This window comes from Pyrus communis, chromosome 17, assembly GCF_963583255.1.
Source record: "Pyrus communis chromosome 17, drPyrComm1.1, whole genome shotgun sequence".
Lineage (NCBI taxonomy): Eukaryota > Viridiplantae > Streptophyta > Magnoliopsida > Rosales > Rosaceae > Pyrus > Pyrus communis.
In genome coordinates this window covers 5732289-5743929 of record NC_084819.1, presented here as the reverse complement: position 1 = coordinate 5743929, position 11641 = coordinate 5732289, and the positions used below count along the sequence as shown (strand labels likewise).

The 11641-nt window shown below is 38.7% G+C and overlaps 1 protein-coding gene across 2 annotated transcripts; it reads left to right on the top strand.

The window, feature by feature from the left end:
* The first annotated feature begins 1356 nt into the window (after nucleotides 1-1356).
* LOC137721737 (cytochrome P450 87A3) lies at nucleotides 1357-3992 on the top strand. 2 transcript variants are annotated; one of them, XM_068460758.1, is made up of 10 exons: nucleotides 1357-1657; nucleotides 1891-2212; nucleotides 2311-2460; nucleotides 2618-2869; nucleotides 2952-3041; nucleotides 3146-3228; nucleotides 3284-3297; nucleotides 3341-3447; nucleotides 3552-3679; nucleotides 3769-3992. In XM_068460758.1, the coding sequence occupies exons 1-10, from the start codon at nucleotides 1464-1466 to the stop codon at nucleotides 3911-3913; spliced, it is 1485 nt and encodes a 494-aa protein (XP_068316859.1). In that variant the 5' UTR covers nucleotides 1357-1463; the 3' UTR covers nucleotides 3914-3992. The 2 variants fall into 2 exon arrangements, with proteins under 2 accessions (XP_068316859.1, XP_068316860.1); XM_068460759.1 differs by lacking the exon at nucleotides 3284-3297 and having other exon boundaries at nucleotides 3146-3224.
* Nucleotides 3993-11641: the final 7649 nt, after the last annotated feature.

Below are 11641 nucleotides of genomic sequence, written 5' to 3'. Positions count from 1 at the left end.
AGCTCTTGGACTGGTATAACACCGGTGCTCATGGCTTTCTCCCTAGCTGAGTCAGCACACTTTACATTGGTCCAAATTTTGGCATCAACACTAATAAACTTGGACCTTAATATTCATATAGAGGATGTTTATCAAGATTAGACGGTAAATTATTAGCATTATTAAGACCAAATTAGGTCAAATATACTACAGGTTGGGCTACTAAACCAAATTAGGCATTATAAAGAACAAATTAGGCATTAACTAAACTACATATTAATAGAATCCTCATTGTCAACCAAAATCCTATGAAATTATCAATTTAGCCCTCTAATTAAAACTGAATATGAATAAGAAATATGGGCAGAAATGTAACTTTACACAAACAAAATTTTGTTGTTCTTTTCAAAACCTCACCTTCATATGATTCTAACATATCTCTGATAAAATAAAATTAAAAATTAAAAAAATTAAAAATGAAAAAATAAAAATAAAAATTTTCACACATAATTTGTTTGTGTCCGTATGTTAGTTAGACATTATTCAGACCAAATAAGCAAATGCATACAAAGTCACAAGTGGTAGTTGCAATATTTGAGATCACAACCGATACATGCATTAAGATTGAATCCATTTGAGATCACCATTGATGTATGCATTAAGATTAATGAGGGTTTGATATTTGCTAGTATTAGAGTATGATCCATCAGGCAAATATCTAGGGAGAGATCTTATTCTAACAAACAAATTAAGAAACAAAGAAAATGAAACTGCAACGTCACATAGATATTGTATCATATTCAGCATTGATATTTGATATGATTTCAGATATTGGTAAAACCCATTAGAGACACATGCTGTGAACCTCTATCTACTCAAAATCTAGGGAACTGTCCTGTTCCTGTAAAATCTCCTTAAAAATGGCCTGAATTCTGGCCTGTCAATAACCTCAAATCATTGAGAGAGAGAGAGAGGAAGCATCCTGTGAGGTTCATGGTCATGCAACGCTTAATCTTTAATCAAATTTCTATAGAGGGGGTTGACAAAGGGTAATAAGTATTCTCTAGATAGAATTAATCCATAAATATTTATTCTATCCTCAACCAATAAATAATTGAGCAACCAACTTTACAATACAAAAGAAAGCTGGAATGTAATATTACTAATATTTCTGACTAGTTGATGACTGGTTTATATGCACTTTTTGAATACTTGGAAAGCGTTTAATTGACAGTGACGTTATTGAGACTAAAACTTAGTTGCGTGAGAAAATATCTTCTATTTAAGAAGATCTCCTAATCAGATACATGCCAGCACTTCCTTTTCTTCCTCTCTGCCCATTCTTTCATTTCAAGCAATCTCAAGCTGTCCATTTTTTCCCCTCTTCTGTCAAAAATCAAGTGTTTGTAGCAGCATAAAAATCTGTTGTTAATTCTTCACTTCAAGATCTCTTGAAGCTGGAGTAGAAGTGAGAGTTTGAAAAGATGTGGGCTTTGTGCATTACAGCATTGGTTGTTATAAGCATTACACATTGGGTTTATAGGTGGAGAAATCCCAAATGCAATGGCAAACTTCCACCAGGCTCAATGGGATTGCCACTACTTGGGGAAACTTTACAATTCTTCACTCCCAACACCTCTTCTGATATTCCTCCCTTCATCAAGGAAAGGATGGAAAGGTGAAATTTGTGATAATTTGTGCGGGAAATGATTTGCGCGCTCCCTTTTTTCTCCTTCTATACTCTTCTCCTTGTTTCTAGTCTCAGAATTGAATAAATCAAATGAGAATCAATGGAAAACAATGAGTGTAGGGCAGGAGAAACTGAGCATGAAAATCATTGCCTCGTGCAATCTTCGACTCTCTTTTCTCTTTCATATTTTTAACATGCATTCTGAATTTTTCTGTTTCCAGATACGGACCAATTTTCAGGAGTAATTTGGTGGGAAGGCCAATTATCATATCGACTGACCCGGATCTCAATTACTTTGTGTTCCAACAAGAGGGAAATTTGTTCCAAAGTTGGTATCCAGATACATTCACCGAGATTTTTGGCAGACAAAATGTTGGCTCCTTGCATGGGGTCATGTACAAATACCTCAAGAACATGGTCCTACATCTCTTTGGCCCTGAAAGCCTTAAGAAAATGATCCCGGAAATTGAACAGGCAGCACTCAGCAGGTTACAACAATGGTCATCTCAGGACAGTACAGAATTAAAAGACTCAATTGCAAGCGTATTTTTCTGATAACCTTTCTTCTTTTTGACTTAGCATTCACTAAAACTTAGTATCTTGTTTGAACTTTTGAGTCTGATTATCTTTGGTGTTTGCAGATGATATTTGATCTCACTGCAAAGAAACTTCTTAGTTATGAGTCAAATAAGTCCCCGGAGAACTTACGGGAAAACTTCGTCGCGTTCATACAAGGATTGATCTCCTTTCCTATGGACATCCCTGGAACAGCTTATCACAAATGTTTAGTGGTAAACATATTTCTTTCGCACCATAACACTTGTTTGTTGCGTTTAATTAGCCACAAAAATTGAAACGGTTCTAGTACGAAATAGTTTAATAGTGAAAGCATTCTAGATTCTAGTTTCTAATTTATTATCTTGGTTTTGACATTCAACAATTTCTCAGGGTAGGAAAAGTGCAATGAGAATGCTTAGGAACATGCTGCAGGAAAGACGAGCAGAGTCCCGGAAGCAGCCAATTGATTTTTTCGATTACGTGCTTGAAGAACTTAAGAAAGAGGGAACAATACTTACAGAGGGAATTGCTTTGGACTTAATGTTCGTGCTGCTTTTCGCTAGCTTCGAAACAACTTCCCTGGCTATAACATTAGCCATGAAGTTTCTTACAGACCATCCTCTTGTGCTAAAGCAATTAACGGTGCGACAAAAAAAATTTCAAACCATGCTAGTGAATGATTTCAACATTTCAAAACATGTCAAAATTTTCTTTCTTGTGACAGGAAGAGCACGAGATGATTTTAAAGCAAAGGGAAAATTCCGATTCTGGACTCACATGGAAAGAGTACAAATCAATGAAATTCACGTTTCAGGTGAGTCTCCCACTTCAACTTTCAATTCTTAATAAAAAAAAAAATAGAAAAAAAAATTTCATGTTCATAGTTCTGTCTTACAAACTGACAATTTCAACTTGCAGGTCATCAGCGAAACAGTTAGGCTGGCGAATATAGTTCCAGGCATCTTTCGAAAAGCAGTGAGAGAAATAAATTTTAAGGGTATGTAAGGAGTGATTAAGGAGTGATATATCTTTTTTTTCTTCAATTATACAATAAAGTTGCAATCATGAAAGTCATCCTAATTTTACTTGCTATACACGTTTGTTGTGGTTCAGGATATACAATTCCAGCAGGTTGGGCAGTTATGGTTTGTCCACCAGCCGTACACTTAAACCCAGCCAAATACGAAAACCCAGTAGCCTTCAATCCATGGAGATGGGAGGTCAGTTCAATATGAGAGAATGGACAGTTCTAGTTCATCTGCAATCTTCTTTTTGGTACCATAATTTTAGGCCTCAGTTGTACTTCAAAAATGGATTAATGCAGGGCGTAGAAGTGTGCAATGCATCCAAACACTTCATGGCTTTTGGTGGTGGCATGAGATTTTGTGTTGGAACAGAATTTACTAAAGTGCAGATGGCTGTATTTCTACACTGCTTGGTTACCAAGTGCAGGTAAGAATGTCCGAACGCCGGCTTTTACAATTTGCAAATGGCAAGGGAGGGAGGGAGACTAATTACATGTTTACATCCAAAATTTTTAGGTGGGAACCAATCAAAGGAGGAGATATAGTCCGAACGCCGGGTTTACAATTTCCAAATGGTTTTCATGTGAAGATAATGGAGAAAGAAAAACAAGCCAGAAAAAAACACATAATTCTCAAGCTGCAAAGAGGGATGGCATTTTAAGATCACTATATTTGGTGAAATATGTACAAAGAAGAAAAAGCAATTTCCATGGTCACTCTCCACAAAATTTTATGCTTCCAGTGCAATTTTTTTTCTCCATTTTTCAATTGTGTGAAGGTCGAAGGAGAAAAAAAAAGAGAAAAAAAAAAAAAGAACAAATTAAACTATTTAAGAGATATGGATCCAACAAAGAATGCAACTTAATCAAATGGAGATAACTTGTAACATTTTGTACGAAAATGCTCCAGCATGTTCTTTTTCTTTTTTTATTCGAGTGAAAAATGAGACCTACCTATTGCAATACCACGTAAATGCCAAAGGGTAAGGCCTCGTTTGGTATTTAAGATTGTATTGGAATGGATAACTCTCTAATTTAAAGACCCATTGAGGTGAGTAATGAAAAAATTATGTCCGACTAGAGAGTAGAAGATGAATTACTCATGAAGAAAACTTATTTATTCCAATCCTTTCCAAAATGGTAGGATTAAAAGGAATGAGTTTTCTTCATGTCTAATCCTCTTGTAGTCCCCTCCAAATAAAAAATCATTTACTTCTGCTTTCGGTATGCCTTGAAATTAGGGAGTTATCTATTCCAATCCAATCCCTCGGAGGGATTTCCTTTTGTATTTTGGCAAGGGGTGTACTTTCCTTTGTTGTTTTGGAAATTTCGAAGCCCTTTCCTTTTTCCCTTTTTTTTTTTTTTGGTTTCCTTTTCTTTTCTTTGCTGATTTTTTTTGTTTTAATTTTGAAGCCCTTTCCTTTTTCCTTTTTTTTTTGGTTTCCTTTTCTTTTCTTTGCTGATTTTTTTGTTGCAAAAAACAGCATTTTCTTTTTCCTTTATGGCTGAAATCAGCTTCTCTTTTTTTTTTTTTTTTTTTTTTTTTGGAATTGCTTTCTTCTTGCAGCTGGAATGTACTTCCTTGTTTTGATTTTCCTATTGTTATTTGGTATGCATTCTCCCTATAACATTAGGAAGCAATTGACCCTTATTTATAGGGCAATTGGGTGTGTGTTTTTGTCACAAACTACCCTTGCCATGCATTGCCATTGTGCTTGCTGTTGTGCCGTGTGCAATTGCTACTTACTGTCGTGAGTTTTGTTGTTTGGTGCTTGTTGTAGTGCGGCACTTTTTACCGCATGGTGTTGTGCAAAAGGCTGCAACGGGGTTAATCTGCGTAGTGCAAGAAACTGCTTGCGTAATCGCTGCGAGGTTGTGTAGTGCGATTGCGTAGCACTTTAGTTTTCTTTGCTACTATAGAATGCTTTGAAGGACCGTTTTGTAGCTGCCCTTTTTGCCATGCTGCTCAAGCTTTGTGGCTGATTTCTTTTTGTTGTTGTGACTTTGTCATCGTCGTTCTCCAACGCTTACGAGGTTTTTCTCGCATGTCTCTTGCTTTAGTGAAGCAATCTCTTTTTGTTTTCTTTGCCGTCCCACCTTATTCTTATGTTGTCTTTTTTTTTCTTTTCTTTTTTTTTTTTTTCTTTTTGTTACAGCCATGGTATTTTGCAAGTGTTTTAAGAGCAATACCATCACTATTCTTTCGACGGAAGACGATTCGCAAGATAAGGGAATGACATTGAAACTTTGTGTGCCATTGACTGGCCCTAAGGCGCTTGTTCTTCCTACCAAAGACAACTCAATGCATATTAAGTCGTGGTATTCTAAAGTATCCCCAACACACTTCACACGTCACAAGGGTAGATGTCAATATCACTTTGGGATCTCCACAAGATAGGAGGCTTGTCGATTCAGGGTAAGTTTTACGACGAGGTTGTTCCTGGCGTGGAAGAATTTTCTCATCGTAATAGCCGATGATTGCCTGCGAGTTGCCGTTATTTATTTTGGGCATATCATAAGCTTTCCTATGAGGCTTAGGGTAAGTCAAGCATGAAGATTTCTTCATAGATCCAATTTTGGTATTGGGATGCCATGAAGTACAAGAAGCCTTTGAAGAAAAGTGATCGCAACAAGACCACTAAACCAAAGGGAGACTCAGATCCGTTAGGTACCATTGGTTCAGCTAGGTGCCGTGCTTCTGCTGAGTTGAAAGTGTTTGAGGATCTTGGCGTAGCGTCAGAGCACATGGAAGAATCTTACTTTCTTAGCTTGTTGGCTTTGTAAGTTTGTTTTCTTCAAAGATGACGTCAACTTTATCTACCTCGAAATCTTCAAAGTGGCTAACAAGAGGCTACAGGTGAATGTTTGTTTCAACCTTGCTATTCCAGTTTTAGCCAATATTTATGATGGCTTGAATGTTGTTTCGAACTCAGCGAGCAACGAAGATCGCGCTACATCACTTCCCTACCACTACGGTTGGTTAAGTGAGTACATTGGCACTCATTTTTCTTCATCAACTTCAGACAAGTTGGGGCCTTCTTCATCAACTTCGGCCAAGCTGGGGCCTATGATGACAAAGTACTCTAGCATGCTTTCTAGAAAGAGCCTTGATGATTTGCAGGCGCAGGCATTATTTAGAAGCTGTGAAGGTTTAAGAATTGACCATCTAGCAAGGGTTGGCTTGGCGCGGCAAGGCCTCATAAAAGATTCACACCTTCGTTTCTCAGATTTGTATTATCTTACAAGTCTTCGCTCTGGGTATGTTTCTTTACTGCAAAGAAACCGATGTGTTATTCAGCCGTATAATCCTCACCGTTTCAGCAGGCAGTTTGGTTTTGTCCAACATATGTCAAGCAAGCTGAAAGAAAACACATAGCTGGAATCTTTGCAAGCTGTGTATATGCATTGGGAGTCTTGTACCCGTTCATGCATAAATGCTTTTATCACCCTACTGGCCAAGGACGAGTTCAGGAGCAATCCGGTGACCCGTGCCTACGTAGGTTGCTTGTCACGCCCTGATCCCGAAATACGTCCAGGATTAACACGTGACTTCACCAAATACTCGTATATCTAACATACCCTGCCTCCGGGACATGAATAAAGCACCACTTAAGGTCCAAATTGCGTAGTAATTTCTAAATATTTTATGGCTGCATCTAACCTCCTCGTTAGACTGCCTACGTACCCTCAACATGGATCAAGCCCTTTGTAGTTCACCAATTCACTATACTCGAACATTCATCACATAAATCGCTATGTGTCAACAATATATCACAATGCATATCATACAATATTACAAAGAACAAACGATGGAACACAATCATATTCACTAGTCACAATGGTCAACGAGTCTAATCATAATTACAATAACCATAACCCACATCCTTCCATAATCACATTAAACAATAATGCCAAGCATCACATCATCAATAACACATACCATTCATCGAATGCAGGGCTAGAACGACACAGTTCGGCCGAAGCCTACATCTCGGAAGAATGGGATTTCGAACTACTCAGTAGAGCCAAGACAACAAAGGGGATTCTAGACCATCACTTAACGGAATCCAAACCAGGATACGATTCCGGACCATCACTCAACGAAATTGAGGAGTAGAAGGGATTCCGGACCATCACTCAATGGAATCCAACCAGGATACGATTCCAGACCATCACTTAACGGAATCGCAGAGTACAATGCATAACATCAATCAGTGAAACAAGACATGGATCAAGTTACTTAAGTCACAAAGACTCAACGAAATGAGAATGAAATAATGACACGAGGGGTGACACATGTTTCGAAGCAACAAACCCCATGACAATGGGTTAACGGTCCATTACTAGCCCTCACATTTCATCACATCAATCCAATCATACAATATAAACCATATTTCCAATGCACAAGTCAAATCATACTTAATGAAAATAGATCAATGGCCAGAAATAAAAATAACACTTCAATAGAATTCACATTTAATAAACATAGGTCATTGGCATATATATACATATAATTCACATTTCAATATAAATTTCATTTATAACCCAAATCATATTCACAAATGATATCAATATAAGAAATTAAGGTAATAATTATATCACATATATTCCAGTCACTCTCTAAACAATGTGGCCCCATTAGACTTCATCTAGTATCCCATGGTACTAGATTTAGTATTTAAACATGTAGAGACATGTTGACCAAAAGTCAACTATCGATCAACGGTAGGGTCCACAACCCTACGTAATTTGATTCGGAAGATCCGTACATCGAATTTCCAATCCATAACTCCCCAAAGTCCACATTATGTTCATAGAACCACATACTAAATTCTTATCTCGATCCATCAGTCGGATCATCGATTCATATAATAATCAAGTAATGTACCTTAATCAAACTAGGTTCACAATAATCAAAACACATCATATGGATATCAATTCTGAGATCAAGATATCAATTTAGCGTAAAATAGCATCGGTGGCCCATTGGCCACGCACCGCCGCAAGTGGCGGTCAACCACCTCGACTCACCAGAACATTCAACTATTTTTAAAAATTACTAAATTTTACAGGCAGGTAGATCTCAGTGAGTAAAGCAAACTTTATACCTGTGGCCAAGGCCAATTTAGCCGGGAAAAACCCCAATTTAGCTCGAACCCGCCAGAAACCCTAAGGTGAGTGTTATTCGATTGTCCTTCCTCGATGTTCCAACACCCCTACCACTGGTTGGATCTTGTTCCTGGGTCTAAGGGGAGTTGATTGAAGGTGGTGATGGGTGGTGAAACTCGCTGGAACGATCGAATCGCTGTCAAACACCTCCGGGTTCCTCGCACTGTTCTTCACGATTTTTGACCTAAAAACCCATAATCTTGGGTGAAAATGGTAGAAGGGATGTGTAGAAGAAGTTGCAGGTGTTGTATGGTGGTGGTTCGACAGAAAAGATGGTGAAAATCGCCGAAATTTGCTCAGGTGGGGGCACGGGTGTACGCACGGGAGAGGAGGTCTCTTCTTCCTTTTTCTTTTCTTTTCCCTTTCTTTTCTTCTTCCTCCTCATTGGTTGCTTCCCCCTCTTTCTTTTTTTTTTCAATTCTGATGGTCCCCTTAACCCCATATCGATCTGGGCCTCTTACCCACAAAGTGGGAGATAATTAATTCCTAAAATCTATAGTATCACAACTTCAAATGTCCGTAACTATACCGTTATAATTCGGACTCACAAACAGCTTTTGGCTATGCGTTCGTGGGATCGAGCTCTATTCAGAAATATAAATTATGACCTCGAAAGATCTACAGATTTTAAATAATTAATTTCCAAACTTCTAACTTTGTAACTGGTTTAATTAAAATCTAAATTCAAATAAATTAATACAAATTCCCGAAAATAACATAAAATTTCAATAATAACAATGCGTAGATTATAACAGTGAAATTCGGGAACGGGATTTCACATTGCTAGTCAAAGGTACATCATGAAGACCTAGGGACGGCAAGTGACACCAATTATTCTCATTCACGTTATGATGCGCCGAGAAGGGGTTGTTTTGCAGTTCCTGCGCAGCTAACACCTTTTGATTATGCGAGTGTAGCTCTTTTGCAAGATGGACCTGCGACTTTAGCTTCTCAATGCCCATGTTTGTCTTCTTATCATTCAGATGTTTCTAAAGAGGCAGGTGATGAAGTTGACTCGCACAAAGATGAATTTTTTTTGCTGCAGCGTCAACAAGTTTTGAACAAGCAACTGCTTGAATGTGCTCAGGATGACATCGATGTCAATTTTCATCATAAGAAGAAGAAAGTGTTTAGGCCTCCTCAATTCGATGTATGTGTGTCACTTGAGAAAGATGTATGCATTTTCTTCTTTCTTACGATTTCTTCTGCTTTCATTGGTTTAGCTTTTGTTTCTAACATCTTTCTTTGTCTCCTTTAGGATGGGCCCTCTTGTTCTTTTGATTTGGCGAATATGGGTGTTCATTCCTTTTACGGAGATGCTATTTGGAGGCAATCTACCTACGGATGAGGAGATTGGGGATCCGCCCAGTGCAGAGCTTGTTCCAAATCCACCAAGTTGCCCATGTTTGCCGTGTGTAAGTGAAGGTATGCAAGAGCCCATCATGCTTCCAACATCTTTGCCAGCTGCCTCTAAGATCTCTCTGAGAAGGCCGAACCTTAGTGGCACTGAGCAGTTTATCCATCGTATCAACCTTCACGCGGCCATGAATATCAAGAGCCATATTGAGAAGAGGATTTCAAAGTGCTCATTGAAGGACCTTGCGTTGCTCAAGAAGGACTTGTCGAAGATTGTTTTTGCGATTAACAACCTTAACGTTGATTCCTCACTCTTGAGAGTCAAGATTGTCGAACTTATGGCCACCACAATTGAGTATTCTTCCTTGCATGCTATTTCCTCGAGGAAGTTGAGTCCAGAGGTTAGAGCTTAACAACTTGCGGCAATAGACTTATCAATTGCCCAAGTTCGGTCTTCCCAACAAGCCGCTTCGGAAGGTTATCAAGCCACAGGGACTTCTTTGGCTTTTGTCCAAATGCATTTAGAAGCGTTGGCACGAGAACGAGAATAGTTGGAAGTTGAAGCATCATAACTTCAGGGTGTTCTCTCGGAATAAGAAGCTACACTTTCTCAGCATCAAGAGGAGATTTCACGCCTAGAGCAAGAGAAAGGCATGGCTATGGAGTTGCCCATCTTGTCTCCCACCAATGTGGAGACTTTGAAGACTTTGGAAGAATTGCTTGAAGATCGTCGTCGTAGTTTTAGGGACATAGCTTTCAAGTAGTGTTTTCCTTTCTTTGTACTTTAAGCCTTTTTTTTTTTTTTTTTTTTTTTTTGTAATAAGGCTTTGCAGCTGACTTTTTCCTTTAAAGAAATAAAGTTTTCACATTTTGAATTTGCTCTTTATTCTTCAAAGTGTTTGCATTTTTTTTTTCCAGTGATGTGACTATACTTAAAGTTTTGAAGTTTCAAGTTGCCTACGTACCCTCGGTTGAGGAGGGATCAAGTCATGATGTAGTTCAAATGAATGATAGATTGCGTTTTTGATGGTTTTGACGGTTTTGATGATGATTTTGATTTTTTTGATTTTTTTTATTTTTTTGGGTTTTGTTTTGCCGTACACAGTTTATGTTCTTATGGGCCAGGAGCGTTGAGTGTCACCTTTTAAGCTCGTGCAAACAAGGAGCATTGTGCCCTGTGCAGTTTAGGCTCATGCAGGCGAAGAACATTGAGTGTCGCCTTTTAAGCTCGTGTGAACATGGAGCATTGTGCCATGTGCAGTTTAGGCTCGTGCAGGCGAGGAGCATTGCTTGTTTGGTTTAAGGGTAGTAGCACTTTAAGAATCTGCCATTGATGGGGCCGATCTTTAAGCCGTCTTCCGCCATGATTAAGTAGGCGCCGTTGGTGTAGACCTCTTGTATTACGTAAGGTCCATTCCATTTTGATGTGAACTTGCTCTTCGTTTTGTGAGTTATGATGATGGGCCTTCGTAATGCCAAGACAAGATCTCCAGTTTAGAAAGACCTTGGGCGAACCTTCTTGTTGAATGCCTTGGATAGCCGCTCTTGGTAGCATTCCAAGTTTTGTTGAGCTTCGAGCCTTCTTTCATCAAGTGCTTCCAACTTTTGAAGTCGTCGCCTTGCATTTTCCTCTTCAGTCAAGCCTTCTTATATAGTCATCATTAGTGAAGGGATTTGACTTTCGAGTGGCAGAACAGCTTCCATGCCATACACGAAAGAATAAGGCGTAGCTTGGGTAGGAGTCATATGTGTCGTCCTATATGCCCAAAGTGCTTCGCTTATTCTTTCGTGCCAGTCTTTCTTTGCACCTTCTTCAGGAGGTTGCATAGCGTTTTGTTGAATGCTTCCGCAAGATCATTGGCTAA

Bases quoted from the DNA above. Each gene is read 5' to 3' on its own strand.
- LOC137721737 (XM_068460758.1), top strand. From the start codon at position 1,464: ATGTGGGCTTTGTGCATTACAGCATTGGTTGTTATAAGCATTACACAT. The intron at 1,658-1,890 runs GTGAAATTTGTG...TTCTGTTTCCAG, and splicing joins ATCAAGGAAAGGATGGAAAG to ATACGGACCAATTTTCAGGA. The intron at 3,448-3,551 runs GTCAGTTCAATA...GGATTAATGCAG, and splicing joins TCAATCCATGGAGATGGGAG to GGCGTAGAAGTGTGCAATGC.